The 24,616-nt window shown below is 37.6% G+C and overlaps 1 protein-coding gene across 5 annotated transcripts in view; it reads right to left on the bottom strand.

The window, feature by feature from the left end:
* Positions 1 to 1,084: 1,084 nt before the first annotated feature.
* The window catches only part of ncoa2 (nuclear receptor coactivator 2), a 90,974-nt gene continuing 67,442 nt past the window's right edge, over positions 1,085 to 24,616 (bottom strand). For 2 of the 5 annotated variants that reach the window (XM_084102932.1, XM_084102931.1), the window contains exons 12-22: positions 20,849 to 21,044; positions 17,628 to 17,828; positions 16,178 to 16,417; positions 15,860 to 15,989; positions 15,510 to 15,672; positions 14,386 to 14,682; positions 13,149 to 13,226; positions 12,597 to 13,062; positions 9,957 to 10,134; positions 9,091 to 9,280; positions 2,950 to 4,404 (exon numbers count right to left, since the gene is read on the bottom strand). In XM_084102932.1, coding sequence (XP_083959058.1) covers positions 4,390 to 4,404; positions 9,091 to 9,280; positions 9,957 to 10,134; positions 12,597 to 13,062; positions 13,149 to 13,226; positions 14,386 to 14,682; positions 15,510 to 15,672; positions 15,860 to 15,989; positions 16,178 to 16,417; positions 17,628 to 17,828; positions 20,849 to 21,044 — 2,154 coding nt within the window. In that variant the 3' untranslated portion in view covers positions 2,950 to 4,389. Of the gene's footprint in view, positions 4,405 to 9,090; positions 9,281 to 9,956; positions 10,135 to 12,596; positions 13,063 to 13,148; positions 13,227 to 14,385; positions 14,683 to 15,509; positions 15,673 to 15,859; positions 15,990 to 16,177; positions 16,418 to 17,627; positions 17,829 to 20,848; positions 21,045 to 24,616 lie in introns of all 5 variants that reach the window. The other 3 variants (XM_084102933.1, XM_084102934.1, XM_084102935.1) reach the window with 3 other exon arrangements.

Genomic DNA, 24,616 nt, shown 5'->3' with positions numbered 1-24,616 from the left:
CTCCTTCATTGTATTAGCTCTTTTTTATTTATTTCAATGAACTCAAAATGTTAAGGCAACCAGGTAACTTACTTTAAGTTAAACCAATAATAGGCTACTTTTTTTACATGGAGTTCAACACAGACGAAACATTATTTTATACCATGAAAAGTTTCACAGCAATATCATTGACACTTCACAGCCAGATGTGCTTTATACATATGAGTAAAATTACAGGTAATTCTATTATGAAAAAAGGGTATTTTAAATAAAAATGTAAATAGGTCTTGCCTATTTTTTATTTTTACTTTAACACAATCATACAATTTGAGCTACCATAATTATTCCTAAATAAAAAGAACAATAATAAATATTAATTCATTATAATCATTAAGTTCTGCTGGGTCAAATTTTGAATTTTTTAGACCAAAAAAATATAACACCAAAAAAATAAACTATTAAGCAAAAACTTGATAACACTTTATTACAGTGTCCTTGTTACACGTTACATGTACTTACTATAATAATAACAGTAAATTATGCATAATTGCAACTAACACTAACCCAAACCAAACCTTAACCCTATAAGTAGGCTACATTAATTATTGTTATACTTATACTCAGTACTTAAATGTATAAAATAAATCGTAACCATACATTTTTTTAGATACCACAAATAACAACAATCAATTTGTTACTGTCATTATTAACAATACGAATACACTTATTTATATAAAAATACTATATTTATTTGTAAATTATTTAATAGTTAAGGCACATCCTATAATAGCCTACATCGTACTTCGTAATTGTCTCTTCTGATATTCTCTTATATTAAACAAGACAAATTCATTCAGTTCCTGTGTAACGGGTGTTGTTTTTTTGTCTTCAATGTTTATAAAGCAATTTTTCTTTTACATTGAATAAACGCGTTTTGTCGCTACATTAATTTATTTACATGGTTTGGCGAGCGCGCCATTATTAGGCTAAATAAACCTACGAACTATGTCAAAACAAGGTTTCCCAACTTTTAAAAAGCTATTTATTTTAGAAAGATATTTGCATCATTTTCTCTGTAAAATGGAAAACATAAGCCATGAGATGATTATAAATGTTGCAATAACAGAATTCTTTATTTACAATTCAATTTGATTCAACATCAAATAGCATCAGCAAAGCCATATTAGTTGACAACTTGCATAACTGTATTTAAATTTCTCTCGGTATATCTAACTTTGCATAAAAGGCTCACACTAAGATTACACACATCGATGCGGATGAACAGAGATGTTTATGTGACCACAACTGGGAAATAAAATACATCTCAGGAGCGCAACACTGTAAGCTTTCTCCAAAAAGTCCTTATAAATTACATATTGCTTCGATTTCCCATTGCATCGTCTTCATTCTCACACATAACTGAGAGGGTAAAATCAGGACTGTACAAAATAATAAAACCCACAATTGATCACAAACAAAACATGGAAAATGAGCAATATTGAGACTGGAGGAGAGTGAGGGAGAGACAGACAGAGAGAGAGAGAGAGAGAGAGAGAGAGAGAGAGAGAGAGAGAGAGAGAGAGAGAGTTCTGCACGTATCCATTGATGAACTGGGTCGATCCTGTCAATGATTCGCTATACAAATATAATACAGACAACTTTTGTAATATACAAGACGGTAAAACAGATCTAAGGCAATATGCTAAGTTATAGCATTTCAAGGTTGTTGCATTTAGCTCTAAGAAATTGGCAGACTATACAAAACACTTTTAAAGTCTCAGAAAAACAAAATCAAAAGGTATAAGGTAAATCATTTTAGGAAATTCAATAGCCGTTACAACTCCATTGATTTATTTCTTTATTTGAGGACAAATGGCTCTTTTGTACTAGCACTGATAAAAAGTCTAGAAAACTCTGCACCAACTTCACATCATGGCTTATATTTATTTCAAAATCTTGACAATCTTTGGACTTTGCAGAGGGTAGTGGTACATGTGCGACCTCAAAACTGGCTTTTCTCCAATATGATAGTAGTATAGATGCGTATGGATGTCAGTCCTTGTTCAAGGCATCCAACATTCATCGAAATTGTGATCAAAAAAAGCTTGGAATAAATAAGTACTCGTTTTAGTCGACAAATGCTAGCGGGTTTATTGAAATCGATTATATCCCACATGAGAATGCAGGTGTTTCTCAAAGGATACAGAACATTTTGAATGGTGGCCAGAGTGACGCTTCACCCCAAACAATGTGAAATCAAACTTGTATTTACAGTGTTTAAAAGGAAAAGCTAAAGCTATACCAAAACACCAGGTATATTCGTACACAACCACGGCACCTTCAGCGAATAATGACAGAGCTGGTCGTCGCAAACTTTAGTTGCTGCTGGTACATACAGTATACTTAAAAACATGTAGGCCTAGTACTTTTTTTTAAACACACCAGCTTAAACACAGATGACATGGCGATATTTTCAGCGAAAGCTAAAGGCTGACAATCTAACCCCGATACAACCTGTGTGCAGACATGAGACGAAAACAAAAAGAAAGTGGCATGTGTAAGTCTACCGATCAATTCAAAGTCGAGGAAATTTGGCTTAGTCCTCAAATAGGCTAGAAAACAAAGACTGTATTGCGAACATTACAGCGATAAGAGTTTACGTGTTTGTAGTGACCGTTGATCCAAATCGGAACCGTTGATGTTTTCAAGATGGCGAACAATGTGTGAATGTAGGAATAGCCACGTAAAACACAAATGCTGCTTTATTTATTCTTTTTTTTTGGCTACACCAGAACTAAAACCTGATTTTCACTGAGAAACAAGTAGATTTGGACATCTCGTTTGTTTTAGTTTTTTTTCTCAAAATAGAAAGCACAATAAAAAAATCTGTTTTTAATACTGAGTTTAAACCGGGGAGCAAAAATGTGTCTCCTGAAAAGTCCTGTACAAAAATTACAAAACAAAGCAAAAGAAAACCTCAAGTAATATTTATTGCTTGTTGTCTTTTCTTACACACACCGGATTCTGCTTGTACCTATAGCATCTGGCATGAAGCACGTCACTCCACACAACAAAGAAAGCAGGCTTCAGTGTTGAGTTTATGGCTGTGTTGGGTTCCTCCGGTGGGGCTCCCGGCTAAAGGCTTAGAAGCAAGCGAGTATCTGTACACTGTACACACAGCACCCTCCCAGACCCCCACCCAGGAAAGAAGAGCCACCGGACCCCAGCTCCCCCTTCCTCAGTACCACAGGAATCAGCATATCCTCATCTTCCCGCCAAACGAACATGCGTGGTGAGAAACTCCGTCCTAGTTCCAGAAACAGTTAAGACTGGAATTTGAGGGGAGGAAGGGGAAATATACTGGATAAAAATTAAATATAATACGAAACAGATCCCCCCCCCACCCCCCAGAATTGGTATTTACAATCTACCAGCATTTCATTTGACTAACCACAACAAAATCACCTTCTCTCTGAAACTACTGGACCAATGAAAACAAAATCCATGTTGAACTTTATCTTATGCTGAGGCATTTCGTATGCACTCTCAGTGATTTTTCTCTTTCTAACTGATGGTTCATAAAGAAATCTACACTGTTATTAAAAAACAAACTATACATTAGAATAAAACTTAATTTAATACACAATAAACCTCTTGACTAAATCAAGCTAATTTTACAAACCATCATCTGGATTCTCATAATCTATATAGATGCCGTTTCAACATCATTCTATCTTTATTTGCACTCTGAAACAAAACAATAAAGAAAACAAAAAGGCAAAGTGGCTGAATTTTGAGCGTGCATTTCAAATGCAGTATTCTTGCCTGTTTTTGGAACGTCAGATTGGAAAGGAGTCAGAGAGAAAGATGGGTGGGCAATAGAACGTCTTCTTAAGAAGAGCCTGAAGTCCAGAGGAAGAAACGAGAAGACAGAGAAAAAGAGAGGGAGGAATACATTCATGGGAGACAAGGATTCCGATGCCACTGACAGGGGAGACCTAAGTCACACTACGGTGAATGCAACGGAGCAGACTGACGGAAAGGGCTTACGGTGTAAGTACGAGACAGAAGGCCGTGCTCGACTGAGGGGGTGGGAGGGGGCTCTAGGTCCAGAAGATCAAAGTGTCAGTGTGTGTGTGTGTGTGTATGTGTGTGTGTGTGTGTGAGAGAGAGAGAGAGAGTGAGGGAGAGTGTCCGTCCCCTCCGAGCTCCAGTACCCCTGATGCATCCTCTAGAGATGTCCAGTAGGGGGCAGTAGACAGGCTCTCTAAAGACCCGTACGGCCCCGATAGCAGCTTAAATAGCACAGCATCACTCCAAACTCTCCTTGATCACGCTGCAGCAGAAAATCACTCATGAAACATCTTCATTAAACTCGGTTTACTGCATTGTGATGTCGTCTGCCCCGTGTCAACAATACTTCTGCTGTGGAAAAGAGAGAGAGAGAGAGAGAAAAAAACTGGGTCAGTGAGCATTCATAAAATGAAAAATAAAAATAAACGTAAATTTTCACCGAAATCATGTATGAGCCAGTTTTTTTTTATACTAAAGCTCATATGCCATAATTAACAATAATTAAGTTGTAAATAACTTAATTTGCCTTAATAGGTAATGGAGTGCTGCAGCGATGATGTATTTTTGTAGGCCAACCCGGAAGTTAGCATTACCCTGGTTCCCTCGACATAAACCCAATAGGATTTTTTGAATCAACAAAAGTTTCTGATACTTACACGATATGCCCATCATTATAATTTTCACAAACGAACACAACTTTAATGAATTTTGAAGCCTAAATACAATCTCGAGAGATAAATCTTAGGCTGTAAACGAACTACACCACAGTCATTCGACTTCAACATCACCACCACCAAGCTTCTGGCAACTCTCTTAGTCTTTATTTAAAAAAAGAAAAAGAAAGAAAGTGCGAGTTAGAATAGTTCGCAATAGCACGATTATGAACACAACAAGGCTGTGAAAGCGGAGGAGTGCATAGATGAGTTTACAATCTCTGTAGTCCCATTAAGCAACATGTTGACGACCTCCTTTTTCAAAACACGTAAAAGCTTTTTAAAAAAAAATCAAGAGAGGTATTACTGGTGTGTTTTTTGTGACACAAGTTTTTGTGTTTTCTTGTGTTCACCACAGACGTTTTTTCAGGCTTTAAACCAAAATCCATTAAAAAACCCCATTGAGAGCTAAAATGCTACCATGTTTCTGGGTTTAGGCCTATAAAAACATGTCATCCCTGCAGCACTCAGTAGTAGTGTAGTGTAGTGATGGAGTCAGGACTACGGTTCCTACGGCATGCATCATGGTATGAATAAATCATGTGAACTTCTGTTTTATTGTTTGCTTGGTTATTTAGTGGTGTTGTTGTGTATGCTTTAAGTTATGCGTCATGTGGTGTTCAATGCATATCTGTTCTTAAGTATGTGGTTGTTGTTACTGATCACATTAACATGTACACTGATGACTCCCTAAAATCAGCTTATTTAATTTAACCCGTTGTCCTGATTTACATGCAAACCAATAACTTGGCAACGCAAGTAAAGACTTTATTTAAAAAAATCTGGTTATTCCCCTGTAGCGACATCAAAACCTAATCCTCTGTGTATCTGATTCTGATTATTCCATATGTTATTTGAGATGTGATGTTAAATAAATAAGCTGTATTTTGACTACCACTTCTGCTTCGGCTGCACCGATGAGAACATGTTTTTATAATTTCTTGGGTCGAGAAAGAGACTGAGTTTGCATGGATGTGCTTAAATCGCAGTACAGATGACAGAACGCAGGTTAAACTCACTCTCAAGTTGTTCCAAACCTGTATACGTTTCTTTCTTCTGCTGGACACAAAATAAGATATTTTGAAGAGTGTCAGTAATCATTTTGAGTCTGTATTGTTTTCCATACTATGGAAGTCAATGGGGCCCATCGATTGTTTGGTTAACCATATTCTTAAAAATCTCTTCTTTTTTGTTCAGCAGAAGAAAGGAATTCATACAGGTTCGGAACAACTTGAGGGCGAGTAAATCATGACAGAATTTTCATTTTTGGGTGAACTATCCTTTTATTGTGGGCGAAACCATGCAAAATCAAAGTAAGGGGCAAAAATGTAGCTGTATCGATTGGTTTATGCTTAAGCGTTTATGACCTTACTCCGATAAAGGAAATCATGTTAACACATTTAAATGACAACATGCATTATCAGCTTATTAATAACTCTTTCCCCGCCATTGACATCATTTTCTCAGCTTTTAATGATTTTTATTTATTTATTGCAAGTTCAGATATTCACACTACAAAATATTCTGTGGGCCATGAACGTTTTGTGAAATTTACCAAAAATGCTGATGGTGGCTGGCAACTTAAAAAAAGAAAACGGGAAGTTCAGGAAGTTAAGTTGTAGCCAACTTGGCTTAAAGACGAGCATGTAAACGCACTCACTGTCAAAGTGTTTTTTTTTCCGGAATTTACTCATTACGTTTATTCTAAGATTCGTATTTTCTAAATGAGACCACTGTCTGTTGCATGTTGCAACCACACAAATAGCTTCACAATCCAGTGGATTGCGAAGCACAGGCCACAAAACCTGACTTGGTGGGAAGCGCATTCAATTCACCATAATCATATTAGAGTCGTTTAGGGTCCAGTTCTCACTATTAACTAGTTGCTTATTAGCATGTAGGATAGGATATTGGCTGTTATTAGTACTTTTAAAGCACATATTAATGACTTATTCTGCATGACCATATTCTACATCCCTTAAAGGGTTAGTTCACCCAAAAATGAAAATTCTGTCAGTAATTACTCACCCTCATGTTGTTCCAACCCCGTAAGACCTTCGTTCATCTTCGGAACACAAATTAAGATATTTTTGATTAAATCTGAAAGCTGTCTCACTTCTCCATAGGCTTCTAAAGACGTTATAACTTGCTGGCCCAGAAAATGCATTAAAGACATCGTTAATATAGTCGTATAACGTCTTTAGAAGCCTATGGAGGAGTGAGACAGCTCTCAGATTTAATCAAAAATATCTTAATTTGAAGATGAACGAAGGTCTTACGGGGTTGGAACAACATGAGGGTGAGTAATTACTGACTCACCCTCATGAACAAACCCTTTAATCCTACACAATACCTAAACTTAACATCTACCTTACTATTAATAAGCTGTAATTGGGAGTTTATTGAGGAAAAATTCGTAGTTAAATGTTAGTTAAAAGTGAGAACTGGACCCTAATGTAAAGTGTGTAACAATGTATACTCAACAAAATCTATAAGAATATGCTATATGAGGGGGATGTTATATGGCAAAAGATACACGGTAATAAATCATGTCAGGTAAAGTACTTTTTAAAAGCTCTTGTAACTCAGTTTCATGTACCCCTCCTCACTAAAATGTGTTGTAATGCCAAACTTTGTGTTGCCATGAAGAGATAATTAAAGCTAAGAAACAGAGTGCAATAATTCATTAAACCTCCACTAATGGCAAAATGCTAAATTATTAAAAGACTGACTATACACACATCTTGGGAATAAATCAGCGGACTGAGATTTCAACGGCCTGTGGACTTATAACAACACCAAGTGCACACGATCAAACCCATGCAACTTGGTTAAATATTCATACTATTTAATGAAGCTTAAAAGCTGCAGGGGACTGTGTAAAGCATAAAAAAGAACTAGCGAGAGAGTGCATCACTTAAGTAAACATATTAAATAACTATTTTTGAAGAACAACATATTAAAGGATTCAATGGTTTGGGGTCAGTAAGATTTTTTTTAATGTCTTCTTTAATGAAAGAAGAACGACTGCATTACCTATTAAGGCTGCATTTATTTGATCAAAAATACAGTAAAAAGTTATACTGTGAAATTTAAAATCACTATTTTCGATTTTAACATTTCTTATAATCGATTTAGCGGTAATATTTTTGTGGAAATTGATTTTTTTCAGGATTGTTTGATGAACAGGCTTTCTTTGAAATAGAAATCTTTAGTAACATTATAAATGTCATGACTTTAGCTCAATTAAATGCATCTTTACTGAATAAAAGTATTAATGTATTTTTAAAAACAAATCTTACAGATCCCAAACTTTTTAACAATATTGTATATATGTGACCCTGGACCACAAAACCAGTCACATGGGTACATTTTTTGAAATTGAGATTTATACATCATATGCAAGCTGAATAAATAAGCGTTCGCGATTGTGCTGCATCCACTCACAAAAATAAATGTTTTATATATTTACAGTAGGAAATTTACAAAATATCTTCATGGAACATGATCTTTACTTGATATCCTAATGATTTTTTGGCGTAAAAGAAAAATTGATAATTTTGACCCGTACAATGTATTGTTGGCCATTGCCACAAATATACCAGTGCGACTTATGACTGGTTTTGTGATCCAGGGTCACATATTTGTATACTGTATATAAAACATGTATACACAGTAAGTTAGCTTTTAATTATATGATTAAACCACGATAATGTTGATACTGTTACTGACGTAACTGGTTAGATGGAGTTCTGGGAGTGCAGGAATGTGTGGTCAAACTCTAGCTGACTTATAGACGTCATGTCTGATATTTAGCACTCAAAGTCCGACATGTCTGCATATATGATCTCTTTATCCACCTCAAACGGGCACTAATTGCCAGCGACTAATCACATCACTGTCCTATTACGTCTAGTTCGGCATCATCCCCCTCATCTGCAAAATTACCCAGGATAATTAGAGTAAATTATTAACGAGCTAGTTGCAGAGTCAACTACGCTATTTGGTGACCTCAGACACTTAAAGTCCGACCTTTTATGTCTAATGGTTTGAGTAAATAAAAGCATCCAATAAATCTATGGTGTAACGCTTTTACTAAACTCTTGGCTGGAACATTGAGGAGTTTAAATGGGCTTCATTAGCAATGAAAAGTTTGAGAGTTTGACGAGCACTGCAAAGTAGTTTCACTCTGAAGATGGGTTTTAAAAGTAGCTTGAGCTTTCAAAGCATCTAGTTCAGGTGATTATTGGGAACAGTGGAGCTTGAACGGGTTCCCAAAAGGCAATACACATTCACACGTTTCATAGATGGCGTCACGTCTAACCTGTTCAGGGCCCATGTTGGCCATGCTGCCCCCAGGTCCAGAGTTCATTGAGCTCATCATCTGGTTGCCCATTTGGCCCATGTTGCTCGAGTTGGCGGCCATGGGCACGTTGAGGTTCATGCCGTTACCGTTGTACATGTTGTTATTGGCCTGCTGGCCAAACTGAGGTGGTGACTGCTGAGTGAACATACTGTGGAGGGAAGCACATAAAGGTTTAAGACTCTTTAGGTGGTCAAATGTTTCCTAACTAATTCTCTTTCTAAGACAACAACTTTTTATGTTTAATAATTGAAAAATTGAAATTTCATTGCTCACCAAAGCTGCATTCATTTGTTCAAAAATATAGTTAAAAACAGTAATAGTGTGTTTTCTATTTTAGTATGTTTTTTTTAAATGTAAAATTTCTGTTTTAGCAAGGCTGATTTTTCAGCATCATTACTCCAGTCTTCAGAAATCATTCTAATATGCTGATTTGCTGCTTAATAAACATTTCTCATTATTATCAATGTGATGCTTAATATTTTTGTGGAAACCATGAGGATTCTTTGATGAACGTTCAAAGAACGGCATTTATATGAAATGAAAATATTTTTTTAACATTTTAAATGCATTTACGGATGGTCACTTTTGATCAATTGAATGCATTTTTGCTGAATAATTTCTTTAAAAATATTGCAATTAATTAAAAAAAAATCTTACTTTTGATTGGTAGTGTTTATATTGTATATAAAAATCTATAAATATGTATTTAAAAGCATACAGCTATCACAAATATGTCAACATACTTTACTAGCAAAAGGGTTAAACCGAAAACCTGGTGCTTATTTTGTGTGAAAGCGAGTGAATGTCTTGTGATAAAGCTGCACCTGTTGGCATTCATGTTGCCCTGTGTCCAGCCGTTCATGTCAGGGGAGGACTGGAAAGAAGTGTTGCCCTGGGCCTGTTGCATCATGGGACTCTGGGCGTGGCCCATCCTGGGAGACATGAGGGGGCTCTGAGGGGTGGCGGCACCACCGAACCCGCCATCCGACTGCTGACTCATACCTGACACACACACACATAGATGTGAGGAGACAAACCTTGGCTTGAAATAAACAATCAAACACAAATTACAGAATTATTACTGTACAGCACTCTATTCACATCATATTCACTCTCTCGCATTCACATTTAGCACCCAGAAATTAATTAATCTGTAACTACAACAGGAACATTGATTAAAAATATTCACAAATCAAAATCTAAACATACACAAACACACTCACAGACACACACTAGTCACCAATTCAAATCATTCGTTTAACAAACTAATTAGCTGATCATAATTTTTTAGAAATGTCAAAGCAGAAATCATATTGAGAAGTGTTTCAGGCCATCTCCATAATCAAAAGTGAGGAACTTGCGTCCCGTATTTAACTAGAAGGGTTTAGAGGTGTTATAAGCAGGCAGTGAGGTAGAGTTACACATGCAGGTTAGTGTTAGTGGCTGAGATAGCCAGAGAAAAGAGGGGTGGGTGGGTAATGGGGGGGTAATGGGGGGGATTGGGGGGTGGGGTCTGGGTCACCGCATAATTGGTTTAAAAATCAACTGCTCCGCCTCCACTGATCACCATCAGCCAATTAGTCTATGCAGGACAGACACTGACACATATGACAGCACAGGCATAGACACGGCCACAATTATCAACAGTTTGACACAACACAAGCTTTTGCGTAATGATACACTGACTCTGAGCTCATGTGTTACCTAAAGATCTACTGTGGCAAAGCTGGATATTCTTAATGTCTGGATCTGTTGAATTCTGCTGATTACCACAGAATCATTTCAACTCATTCTTCAGTTTGTAAAAAAGAATGCAAAATGCAGTTCATCAAATGTAATTCCAATGGAAGCCTAACAGGGTCATTGAGCAGGTGGCAGTTTAAAATATGCAAATTATCACACTATTTGTTTTTACAAACTGAGCGGCAAATCATAATAATATTCTGTGGTAATAGACAGCACGCTGCCCATAGATATTAAGTCCTAAATGAGCATATTCCAGTAATATATTCTAATTACATGCATTTAATTTCATGTGGGGGAAACATTCAAGAGACTCTTCTGCCCTCTAGTGCCACCTTCTGCTGTAACCATTATGATGTTTCAAGGGCACTACATAAATAAAAAAGACTTAATTAATACTACTTAACCAGCATAAAGTGCTAAATAAGCTATTACCTTACAGTACTTGACTGAACAACTACAAATAGATATTTAAAAGGCCAAATATTCCCTGAAACAGCTCAATTCAGATTATTAATAAGAACATACGTAATGTTACTAGACAATTGAATTTTGGTCTTTAGTTTTATGGCGGCATCTAATCTCATAATACAGTACATAATATAGTCCTGCTGTAAAAAAAATACTGCCTTACATTTTTAAGTACAATCAACTTGGCTATTTAAGTCATTTCAACTTAACATGACATTAAACTGACTTAAAAAAATAGTTGAATCTTGTATAACTTACAAAAAAAAGTAGAAAATGGCTTAACTTATTTTGATGAGTTAAAGTAATGTAAAAATATGTGTTGTTATAACTTATTGGTAATATAATTTTTACAGTGTTCAAATCTCTTCAAATTATTCATTTAAAACCTAAATTTAAATACTGTCATTATTTACTTGCCCTCATGTCATTCCAAAACCTGAATGACTATCTTCCAGTGCTATTTTAGTATTATTTATATACTATTATAGTATTTATTAATATTTTGAATTGAACTGTATTCTTCATTTTAACATTAGTATACATTTTAGTAATTTTGTTAATGTTTTTATAAATTTTTTATATTTCTATTTAGCTTGAATTTATTTTTATTTCAGTATTGTTAGTTTTAGAACTTTATCTATTTCAGTTAATTGCAAAGGCAACATTTCTAATATTTAATATTAGATCTAATATTTCTATTTTATTTGATTTCAGCTTAATTTCAATTACCAAAAAATATTTTTAATAGTTTTAGTTAACAATAACAACTTAGCTTTCTTCCCTCCATTGAACACAAAAGGTGAATTTTTAAGAATATCCTAGCTACTGAATAAAATACATGAACCACTTATGATACATTAATGATGTATTTTCGAGTCTAGTCTTTATTCAAACAAGCTGGTTAGGAAATTAAAAAGTCACCTTTCGTGCTCCACAGAAGACAAAAAGTCAAAGTGTTTGGAGCAACACGAGGGTGAGTAAATGATGTGAGAATGATCATTTCTGCAAAAACTAATCATTTATATCTTTTAGAATATTAAGATCGGATATCACTATAGTTGCTGGAATAGTATTTTTACACAGCTGACCTGCATCAGAACTATTTCTAATTACACCACGTTGACCGGCCCCTATTTTTCACCGTACGCTCCGATCACACAAGTTAAGCCTGTAGCGCTGCTGGTCGCAGGTGTTTGTGCGTGTGTGTGGAAGCGCATGACACACAGACAGAGAGAAAGGGCAGGCAGTACCTGAGCTGGGGAACTGAAAGGCACTGTGCTGCATTTGAGGGCTCATAACAGCCCCAAACTGTCCGCTCAGACTGCCCAGCATCCCCTGGTTAGCTAGACTCATCTGAGAGCCATGCATGGCGCTGTGGGAGAGGAGCTGGGGGGCGGGGAGGTTGGGAGAACCGGGGGAGAAAGGGCTGGTGGAGGGGGGCGGCGAGGCCAGTCCTGTACCGTAGTTGGGCGGATAGGGGAACTGCTGGGGGTTGGCCTGGGGGATCCGCGGGTTGCTCATGGTTCCGGGCATGCCTGCGGCGGCCATGTTGGGCGGCAGGTTGAGACCCTGGGCTCGCATGACCATGCTGCGCTGCTGCTGCTGCTGCTGCTGTTGCTGCTGCTGCTGTCGCTGTTGGTCCAGCTGACGCTGACGCAAGTGATTACTCAGCATCTCTCTCTGCCGCTGGGCCAGCATCTGAGCGTTGATTGTCCCCTGGAAGACAGAGACAGTTCTGCGTGTTATTTAGGCAAGCTCGACATCTGCGCACCAGAGAGCATGCAGGAACTGAACGGGCATACCTGATTTGGAACGTTGGGTCTTAGAGGTAGGTTCATATTTGACACTCCAGTCATCTGATTCATCATAGGCTGACGATTCTGGGAGAGACACAAACGCACGATGGCGCATTTTAGAGTTATTTCAAAAGAAGCTTCACTGTAATTACTATTCAATACTCAAGCAATTCTCTTATACTACATTTAAGCAACTGTTCTGTTTCATACAACAACACTCTTGTTTGTATGATACTGATACACATCAGCTTGACAAACAAGAATTTTATCACACATAAAAGGCATTCCACACACAATAGGACAAGATTTTTGTTAATTTTTGCTCTGTCATCAAAAGTTTCGTTATGACCCATAAAATTGGAATTCTATGTAGCATTCAAAGTGGAGTGATACAAACAACAAAACATTCTAGGGCTGTAATACAAAATAGCATCAGTCTTGGAATGCCACTGTTGTGTAAATATTACAAATATACTATTAATATACTATAAAAAAGCTAAAAATATAACAAGAAAATGGTAAGGTTATTTAACAAAATTATATATATTTTTTTTTAAATAAAATCTAATTATATGTTAAATAATAATTATAACATTATATATAATTACTGCTTGTAGCTTCAAATTATCAGACACCATACAGTTATGAGTGATGACCCCTAAATAAACCCAAATGAGGTCAAGGAACAATTCCAGAAATGTCCAGCAGGGGGCAGCTAACCACAGACGGTACTGATTTACATTAAATAATAGTTTTAGCTTTTGTGTGTGTGTGTGTGTGTAAGGATATACAAAGATTATGCATTAAGTCTTTGGATTAACAAAGCTAAGTGTCACCAATTAACTAACTGTAAAAAAACGAAAACAGAACAGGGAAAGCTTTCCACTGTGTTGTTTATCCACTCAAAAGGGTTTTGTTAAAGGCATAGTTCACCTAAAAATAAAAGAAGCTAATTTTAAGAAATGTCAAGTTAATGATTACCAAAGTTGTTTGGTTACCAACATGCTGCAAAACATGTGTTCCACAAATAAAAGAAAGTAATTCGGGTTTGGAACAACATGAAGGTGAGTAAATTATGACAGAATTTTTATTTTTTGGGTGAAAGCAACTAAATGATCACTGTGCTTAATATTGATTGTATCAACCGAAAACAATATGAACAAGAAATAAAAATATAACCACTTTTATTCTACTTTAATCACGCTCTGGGCTTTCTTCTTGTGTTTGAGCGTATAAACTATACCTGCTGTGCTTGTAGCCTGTGTTGAAGCTGCAGTCTGAGTGTATTGGGTTGGTTAGGGACGACCCCGGTGGGCCTGAGTCCTGGTCTGGCCGGCACACGGAGCATGGGGTATCCCGGCCTCTGTCCCATCTGTCCCGTCATGCCGTGGAAGCTGGGGTCCTGCATGGGTGTGTATCCGCCCTGCTGCATGTGGGCCTGGGACGCAGCGTACTGCTGCTGGCTGTACATGGGTGGCTTCTGATCCATCATCATACCCGGGTCCTGACCGGAGAACTGATCCTGCTCCACCGGCTGGGCCTGAACACAAGGATGAGGATACGGTTACACTTTAAGCAATAATACACGTTATTTACTGCAATATTAATAACTGGTACACATAAATCAGATGGTTCTGGATTTTATAGTGATGCATAGAAATATGAGCAACTGAAAATATCTGGCCAAAAAATAATCATGTCTCATGTAATCGCATCAGTGTTTCAACTGCGGAAATACATCAATAAAAAAGCATGTTAATGTCACATAACATTATATTTACCTCAGGAAAGCCAATTCAATGTCCACAACTGGTGGGTTAGCTACAAAAAGTAACTCTAGAGAGGACAATATTGCTAAATATATGTGCTATATTACATATTCTTAATATTTCTGCTTCATTATTTAACTTATGTTAGAATAAATCTGTCATGATAACATGTTTTTACTATAGCTACTGTTTAAAAGTTTATATTATAAACTCTACAATTATATCAATTATATAAACAAAAGTTGCTATAAAAACAGCCTTATGTGCAATTTTAATGTTTATATATAGTACTAGAACTGAGTGTTGATTATTTAATAAATGTGATAAATCTTTGGTTATTGAAAACAAAAGGTGTGTCAGAAGTGGAGATAATAGTTCTGTTTTTAGAATTGAAAAAAATTGTCTATAGTAACATGGCGGATGATTATTATGAAAGGAAACACGGTCAGTATTGAGCTCATGCAAATTTTAGAATAAACTTTATTTTTGTTTTTTGTCTAATTGTAAACTTTATATCTGTGCATCACTAGGTACAGCGAAAGATAGTCAATACATTGAAAGAAAAAAGGGACTGGGTTGTAAAAGAAAAATGCACTACCTGTCCCACTAATGCCGGGATACCGAGTGCACGGTCGATCTCCTCTAGACCATCAAAATCTTTGAGGACCGTGTAGAGCTGGCTGAGGAGAGCGCCCTCATCGGCCGGACCCTCAGACGGCGGAGGACACAGCACATCCTCCTGAGAACTGCTGTATATGGAGCTGACAGACAAGAGACTCTGGTTCAGTAATTGAGACATGAATGATGGGACATCCCATAATGGATTACATCCGAGTGCATTTGTCAAGCTATTTTGTCAAGGAAGTACAAAATCAACATGTCCACACAGCACACGCCTCCAATAAAGCAGACGGTCTAACAATAGTGACAATAATAAATGCTGTTTACCTGTTCTGGTTCCCAAATGGCACCGGCTCTATAGGCATCACACTGTCTGGCCATGGAGCCGTCTGATTGGGCGGTGCCTGTTGCTGGGGAAACTGGTGGCCAGCCATGCCCATGTCCATGTTTGACTGGGCTGAGGATAAACAGAAGATGATAAAACGTTTAAAACAGCAGAAAAAAAATCATTCAGACCTTAAAATAATAGTAAAAATAGTAAAATAGATCACTGAATAAAGCTTGTTAGGGTCAGATTAAGACGACACTTGTTCCTGTTCCACACTTCCTGTAAAGCTCAGAAATCTCTGCTCTGTGCACATTTACCATTGGTCATCATCTGGGACTGAAGCATCTGTCTGGGTCCAGGCTGGCTGTTGGGTCTCATGGGCATGCCTGTGCCAGAGTTAGCCACCATGCGAGCGTGGAGCGCCCCCTGCGGGATTGGGTGCTGGCCGGCGGGAGCAGCTGTGGCGGGTGAGGTCGCGCTACCGACGGGACCAGGACCCTGTGCGCCCCAACCGTCCTGCTGCATTCCTACACGGGAAACGTTACTACCCATCACACCTTTAAAAAAAAAAAAAAAAAAAAACAGACAAAGAAAAGGGCTTTTAATTTGGTAACTGTAAGTGTAATGCGACATGTTTTGATTGAAACTGAGAATACACACTAGCGTTCAAAAGTTTGTGGACAGTACTTTACATAGGATTACTCAAAAACGTATTAAAATAGTAATAATATTATATATGACTGTTTTTACTGTATTTTTGATCAAATGAATGCAGCTTTGGTGAGCATAAGAGATCTTCAGTGTTGTCAAGTCTGAGGTTTTAACGGATAATATCCAAAAAAAAGGTAAAATGTTGATACCGGGTCTCTAATAAGAGTGACTTAGAGGACAAAATCTTTCAATAAATCTTAAGTTACTGTGGACTGTGTCAGTCTTCATTCCCAAACAAACATGTTTGTATGTTTTGTTAAAGCCTGTCAGAGTGGGCCAGACCTAAACGAAGGGTCAAATGACAACATAAATGAGATCTATAGGAAAAAATAATGGTCCATATAAAATATGGGTCACACTTTAGATTGGGGTCCTAAGAAACTATTAACTCTGACTTTTGCCTCAATAAACTTCTAATTACTGTTAAGTTTAGGTATTGGGGTGTATTAAGGGATGTAGAATATGGTCACGCAAAATAAGGTATTAATATGTGCTTTATAAGTACTAAATATCCTAGTAATATGCATGCTAATAAGCAACTAGTTAATAGTGAGAATTGGACCCTAAACTAAAGTGTTACCAATCTGTTATCATTTAATTCACAAATCTGCGAGATTTAAAAAGCGACCACCTGAAAATTGCATGAAGATACAGTATGATCAGAAAAGAACCTTGCAATTCTTTCCAAAGGTTATGAGTCATTCATATCTAGCCACTCACAGTCTCACCTTAGGTGCACATTCACATGCAATGCAACCCACCACACACAAACAAAACAGAGGGGATCTTTTGATCTGACTCAACACTTTTGTGCCGTTACACACATTTGTCTTTCTCTTGGCTAACAGTGTCACGCTTGACTGTTCATCAGTGATCACACTGAAACTTTGGTTTGCACATGGTCGAGGCGGCATTGGAACTTTCCTCTCTTAGTAGGCGTCGAGTGTGGGGGAAGCCCTGTGTTCTACAGAAAAGCTTCATTTTGTCCTTTATTTATTTTTTACTGCACATTTAAAGTCATTTCAATGCTGCACTTTTGCCCCCAGCTAAACTCACCTGCATTAACCATGTTGGGCTGACCAGGCATACCACTGTGGTTTCCCATCATGCCTTGCTGCTGCATGAGTGAGTAGGGGCTGTTGTTCCTCATCAGAGGGTACTGACCCTGAGCACCTTTAGCAGGCATATTCATTTCCAAAGACACGCTTCTCACCGGAGGAGCTCTGCCGGGATGACCTGGCCGCGGTGCACCGAAATCTATGAACACACACACAGCAAAACATCCAGTAAGAGGTCATGGAGAAAAAAAAACTATTTAGTTGAAGTCTGGTCTCAGAGAGTTTCTAGATAAATTACACGACCGTTTAAGCGTCTCTTATGCTCACCAAGGCTGCGTTTATTTGATCAAAAATACAGTAAAAACAGTAATACTGTTTTATATTTGAAAACGTAATTTATTCCTGTCATGTCAAAGCTGAATTTTGAGCATCATTACTTCAGTGTCACATGATCCTACAGAAATCATACTAATATGCTTATTTGGTGCTCAAGAAACATTTATTATTATGATCAAAGTTGAAAACAGTTTTTCAGATTGATACTTTTGAGGAAACCATGATGCTCTTTTTTAGGATTATTTTATGAATAGAAAGTTCCAAAAACATTTATTTGAAATAGAAATCTTTTGTAACATTATTAATGGATTTACTGTCACTTTTGATCAATTTAATGCATCCTTACTGAATAAAAGTCTTACAGACCCCAAACCTTAGTGCGGTAGTGTATAAAAATTACTTTTGAAAATGAGTGAATGATAGTGTATAAATGTTCATTGTATCATATTATGGTTTGTGTGAATGCTTACCCATTTTCACTTATTTTACCAAAAGTAGTTGACTAGCCAGTGTTAACTTATATAATGACTCAACACACACAAACTGTGTAGCATTAGCGGTCTTTGCCATTTCTGACATGTCTCAGTTGACAGAGTGAGAGTGATTATCCGTGCAGCTGAAATAAATCATGTGGATGAGAAACAAAAGACAAACTCATGTTCTACTCGTTTACAGTTTCGGTCAGCCTCTGGGCACACTTGAGTAGTTTCAAGGTGTTTCGCAAAAATTATGACATGTTTGTAAATGTAAAGCGCTCTGGGTTCACTTCTTTGTCACGCTCATTTATTTCAAATATTTTTGCAAATACATCAGGACTCTGTTCGTGAACAGGAATTTTCCTCCTGCTGTCACCTTGTAAACAAGTGCAAATAAATCCAAGACTATTCAATGAAACTCCTTGTAAATACACAAACGCACATTCACACTTACTATCATGTGAAGTCTGAATAGGATTATGATGTCAGAGCTGGTTAAAGGTGACACACAGTTGTTCTAAAGGTAGTTGATTACATAACAACATACACAAGGCTCAAACCAAGTGCATTACATTGGTCTAATCTTCTTACATGAGAGGTCAGAAGGTCACTGTGCTTAAATATGAGAGATAAGGCAATTATATGACTATTTGTATACAAACAAGCACGCTTGGAAAGTTGCTCACTATTATGCCCCTATTATGCTTTTTTTGGATATTACCTTATATATAGTGTGTAATATAGCTGTTTGTAAATGTAAAAGGTCTACAAAGTTTGTAATTTTTTTTAGTTTTTGTTTCCCAAAAGAAAGAACCGATTCAGACCTGACTAAAGCAAATAGTCAGTAATTCCAGTCTTACTTCCTGCACAAATCTATGTAGGTTTGTAACAAATTTGCATAATGGCAGTCTACGGTCTTCATTGGCTGCCTGCGAACAACATCTACTTTGACCCGTAGTAGTTGTAGCTGAGGACTGGACGAGTTTGGTTCATGTTGTCGACATGTCAAGAAAACACTGTTTTCTGCTCTGGAAAAGCAAATCCATTTTCCATGCACTTCCTAAGGATGAGGATTGATATGGTAAAACCGACAGTTTTTACTGTTCATAACAATATGTAGGCCAGAGGAGTAGCAGAGCATCTGTTTTCCACAAGCCGACGTGCAAACTGCCGCAAATTAAACTAAAAGTTCAGGGTCACATCCTGAAACTCAACACTTGTCTTCATTAAAAGTGGTGACACTAAATTATCTTACCAATGCTGATGAATAAAATGAAGCTCAAATCTTGCTTGCATTGACGTGAACTCGCATTTGCATGTGGCGCGGGAATTCAACATTCCATTTGTATTTGTTTTGCGGAGACACAGTAATGTTGACAAGTATAAATGGAACAGTTTTATCAAAACGCATGAATAGACCTTATTCACAGCAGCGCCATCTTTGATTTTTAATGGGAATGAAAGCTAGGCTGTGAGGGATAGGCATGCATCTCTTCAATGGGTTGTACAGTTATTTAATGTGTTTTTGGATTGTTCTGCTGACGAATCACTGCAAAAATATCTTTCCAAGAAATGTCAGTAGTCAGTAATGTCAAAAAAAAAAAACAGACAATATGAGCTGTGGAAAATTATAAGTGATCTAGGAGCTTTATACAGCTTTTTTACAGTGGATGCCATTGAAAACACGGTAAGTCTTTCCCTCACAGCCTCGGTTTCATACCTGTCATGGCGCTGCTCTGAATAAGGTCTATGACCAGGTGAAAATAACCCCATTGGAAATCTGTTCTTCAAGGTCTACTTTAAAAACTAAAGGATTTTGACAAATTTTATGGGAAATTTCTTCAGAAATATTTAAGGTTCTGCACTATTTCTCTGTTAGCTATTATGAATATTTAAAATATGTATGTGGTTTTATACATATGGAGGGTTGTGGCACAGTGATTAACTGGGAAACTTAAAAAAATGGCTGAATTTCAGATTTGGTAATGGCGTTTTGTTTCCGACACACGCTGTAAGCGGTAGACCAAACACAACAGTCTGGGCCATCTGACCAATCAGAGAGGAGTAGGCTCTCAGAAAGGAGGGATTTAGAGTAACCAAATCCTTTATCTAATCATCTCAGACACTGTGAGAAAAGAGGTGATGCTGCAAAAGTGTTTTTCAGAAGCCCCCCAAAACAAATGGAGGAACCTTTAATATAGCATAATTAGGACACTTTAAGGGTTGGAACGCACTACACTTCTTTTGCCCTGATTTACAGTCCGGGCAAGTCGAAAGTCAGAGCCAGTCTGCAGATTTCACAGAAAATGGAAACACAAGTGCCTAGTGTTTTAAAATCAGTCCAGATTTGAAAAGGAGTGTATTCCATCCTAGATGAAAACTGTAGGAGAATGCGTGTGTTACTCACTCTGCTGGCCCACAGCCTGTAGTGCTCTCTGTTGCTGGGGACCCATGCTGGCTCCACCCTCTCCAGTCATCTGAAGGATGTCATTGATGATTGACTGCTTGTCCACGGCAGCAGGCAAAGACACCGGCCGGGAGTCCGAGAACAGGCCTGGCTGACTGTTCTGTAGATCATCCAGGATATCATCCAGCTCGCTCGACTGCAAACACACAAGGGAATTTCTCAAGCTTAGATTTCCCATTAGTCTCTGAAATCATGATGATACATATAAAAAAATATGTTTGTCAAGGTCAAGTTTCTGGTGTTTTTTAGATGCACGTGAAAATATCTTCTTGTATATAACATACCAATGCACTTTATCATACATAATGACATTGTTTTACATGCATATTGTATAGTCACAAGGCTTGGTATCTTAAAGTCTCGTGGATTTAGACCTCAGTAGGGAAACGCTGGAGAGTTCGAAGTCTGCCTGCTAAAACACACCCCTCTCCCTCTCACATGTACACACACACAGGGCTGGAATCTAGGACACACTTCACATTGAGTTAAAGGAGGCTAGCTGAACACTACTCCATTTGCCATGGTTCGGTTACCATCTTTAAACCCTAGATTGCTTCTCCATCATAGCAAGATCTTCTAAATGCACGCAGGCAAACACACTCAACACGATCTGGAACGCAGCTTGACTTTAAATACATCATCTATTTGACTTCAAATCCTTTCATCTCCTTCATAAGCTTTTAAAAATATTTATTACCTTAGAAATCTAAATGCACACTTGGCTATGTTGCATTTGAAATATCTGCCCTAATGCATTGCAACTTTTTTTGTTCTGATGGTTTTAAGTTTGCCAAACTCCAACTCAGCCTGTTGAGATAAAGAAACCTTCTTACAGCGGTGCATTTCAGATAAACAATGTCCACTTGAAGATTCAGAAATGTACTTTTGTTTATCTTGAGCTGTCGTCGTCAATCAGAAAAGACTAAAAAAATGCATACAACTCCTACTAAATGACACTAAATAAATGCTAAATCAAGTCTCCTGTACACAAGCGCTCTACGGTTGGAGATATAAACATTTATGCTAGGCTAATATATATATATAGATTTGAAGAGAAAGCCAGTTCTGGAACTTTTAATAAATATGCATTAAAATCTATAAGTCACCACAAGGGGGCAGCACACGTGACGTCGCTATCACAAAAAGGACAGCATAATACAGATTGATCTATCATTTAGAATATTCCAGAGCAGCTCTACTGCAAGATCTCAGCATGCATATATGTACCGTATATATATATATATATATATATATATATATACACCAGGACAGTGGGCCGCAGATGAGAGTTCATGTGAGCACATGCGTCTAAGAGTTGTTATGGAGGGTAGCTGAGAGGTCAAAGATCACATGCTGTATATTATTCTGTTGAAAGTTTGCCTTCATGCCGCATCTCTGCAGTCTAATGAAGCCGTGGGTCTCTCCTGCCATTGATTTGCGACTCAGTGTTCAGTGTGGAGGAAAAGCGCTGCACAAACAGGATGTGAGCGGAGAGGAGGAACTGCTTAATGAGGTCACTCTCCTTGTGTAGCGCTCGGTAGCTCTTTTCCCAATCTCTCTCCCGCTCTCATCTCATGCACACACACACACACACACACACACACACACACACGGACACACACTTGTGTGAGCACCACCTGTCCCTGGCTGCCCTCTTGAATCAAACCTGCTGCTGATTATTCACTGTCCATGCATCTCACAGGCTGCTTGTTTCAGCCATCTCTACTTCCACTTTCCAATTATCACTCTCTGGTCTCTCTCCTGTGTGCACTTGCTCAGTCCAGACAGGAAGGTGCCTGCGCATTAGCATGGATTCTTTATATCGCACTGAGCTGCACCTCCACGGATCACTTGCTCGCCAGTGGGAGCGAGGACGTCAGCGTGATGTTGAGCCAATAGTGGAAAAGCTCCCTGTGTGGAGATCTACGAGACCTGTGTTTCTCATCAGCTACTAGAGCACTTACAGTAAAACAATCTGACATATTCCACTATAATTTACACTTTGGGATGGTTATTTTTGATGTGGGTAGATGATAAAAGACATGTCCATGAACTTTTAATGTGTTTACATTACGATTTTAAGTTAAATTGCATATGAATGTATAAGGGAAAGTGTATATTTAGAGATTCTGTGAATGGCCATAATGTATAATTTTTTTTGCAGATTTTTTTCAACCATTTTAAATCTTTTTTCCCCCCAGTTCACTTTACCAGTCTTAAAGCATGACAAATGAACTTTATCGTTATTAGGTCATTGGAACTGAAGGTATGCTACACCGTTCAAAAGTTGGAGGTCGGTATGATTTTGCAAGGAGTCTCTCATGCTTTACAAACCTGAATTTCTTTGATCAAAAACACATTAAAAACAGTAATATTGTAAAATATTATTGCTATTTAAAGTAACAGATTTCTATTTTAATATATTTTAAGATGCATCTTCAGAAATCATTCTAATATGCTGATTTTGTGCTCATTAACCATTTCTTATTATTATCAATGTTGAAAACAGTTTTGCTGCTTAATATTTTTGTGGAAAATCATGATACATTTTAATAGACAGTTCAAAAGAACAGAATTTATTTGAAATAGAAACCTTAAATGCCTTAAAAAGTCCTTGCTGAATTAAAATATTAGTTTCTATAAAACAATAATAATTAAAAAATATCTTACTGGCCACAAACATTTGATAGGCAATTATGTATATTAAATTATTTTATTCATGTATAATAAATAAATAAAAATAATTCGATTTTTTTTTAAATTGTTATTTCTTTTTAAAGCATGTCATCTGTGGTCAATTCTTGAAATTTTACGAGTAAAATAAATTAAAATAAAACGTTGAAAGATATGTTTTAGGACATTTTATGCGAATTCATGCAAGTTACAGGCTAAAATCAACCTTCAACACTTTTCAGGCCAAAGACCCTTAGAAGATAAAGAGACAATGCTGGTTAGATGGGACGAGGGGCTGTTAGTCGTGTAGACAGGAGGGTAAGAGGGGTTACATGGTTAATTGGCACTCGGAGGAACCACCAATGAAGTGACGTTGTCAGGGAAGGGACAGCTGTCTGCACCGCGTGTGTGTGTGCAACCGAGGAATGGTGTAAGGGTGCCGATTAGAGCTCTGCGAGGGGTTGGGGTTGGGAAGGGCAGAGGAGTGACACCCTATCCTGAGTCACACTTCCTGCTGCAGAAACACACATGAATCTCAGCAAGAGCACCAAACTGTAACACGCATACAAAGCACATCTATAGAACCACACGTAGCAATGCATTATGGGATTGCCTTCCCCATAAAGTATGCATGAGATGTCTTATAAGGCTGTCTATTACCTTTAAGATTAACGTTTGCATCCTAACTGCACCTATGATGCTGTAAAATGCTGTTTTAAAACCGAGCTAAAGAGAAGCAAACTAGGACATGCAGGATGTAAGAGAGACTGAATGATCAATAGGGTGAGCGAGAGAGAAAGAGGGATTGATACATCAGTGAACAGACTGAGTGAAGCCACTACAGCTGCCTGGATGACAGCGATATGTGCATCTGGGTCATTTCTACCGTCTGCCATAAAAACTACATTATTGAAAGCCACCCTTGTCCAGAGCCACCGAAAGCCTTTAACTGCAAGCCAACTGTGAAAATAACTGGGTGCATCGAACGCCGTTGGTGAAAGATTCAAGAGTGGCCGCGCTCTACACACACGCTGC

Source organism: Abramis brama (genome assembly GCF_963993115.1).
Source record: "Abramis brama genome assembly, chromosome: 24".
Lineage (NCBI taxonomy): Eukaryota > Metazoa > Chordata > Actinopteri > Cypriniformes > Leuciscidae > Abramis > Abramis brama.
Note: the sequence above shows the minus strand (reverse complement) of the source record. Positions and strands in the feature narration are given on the sequence as shown.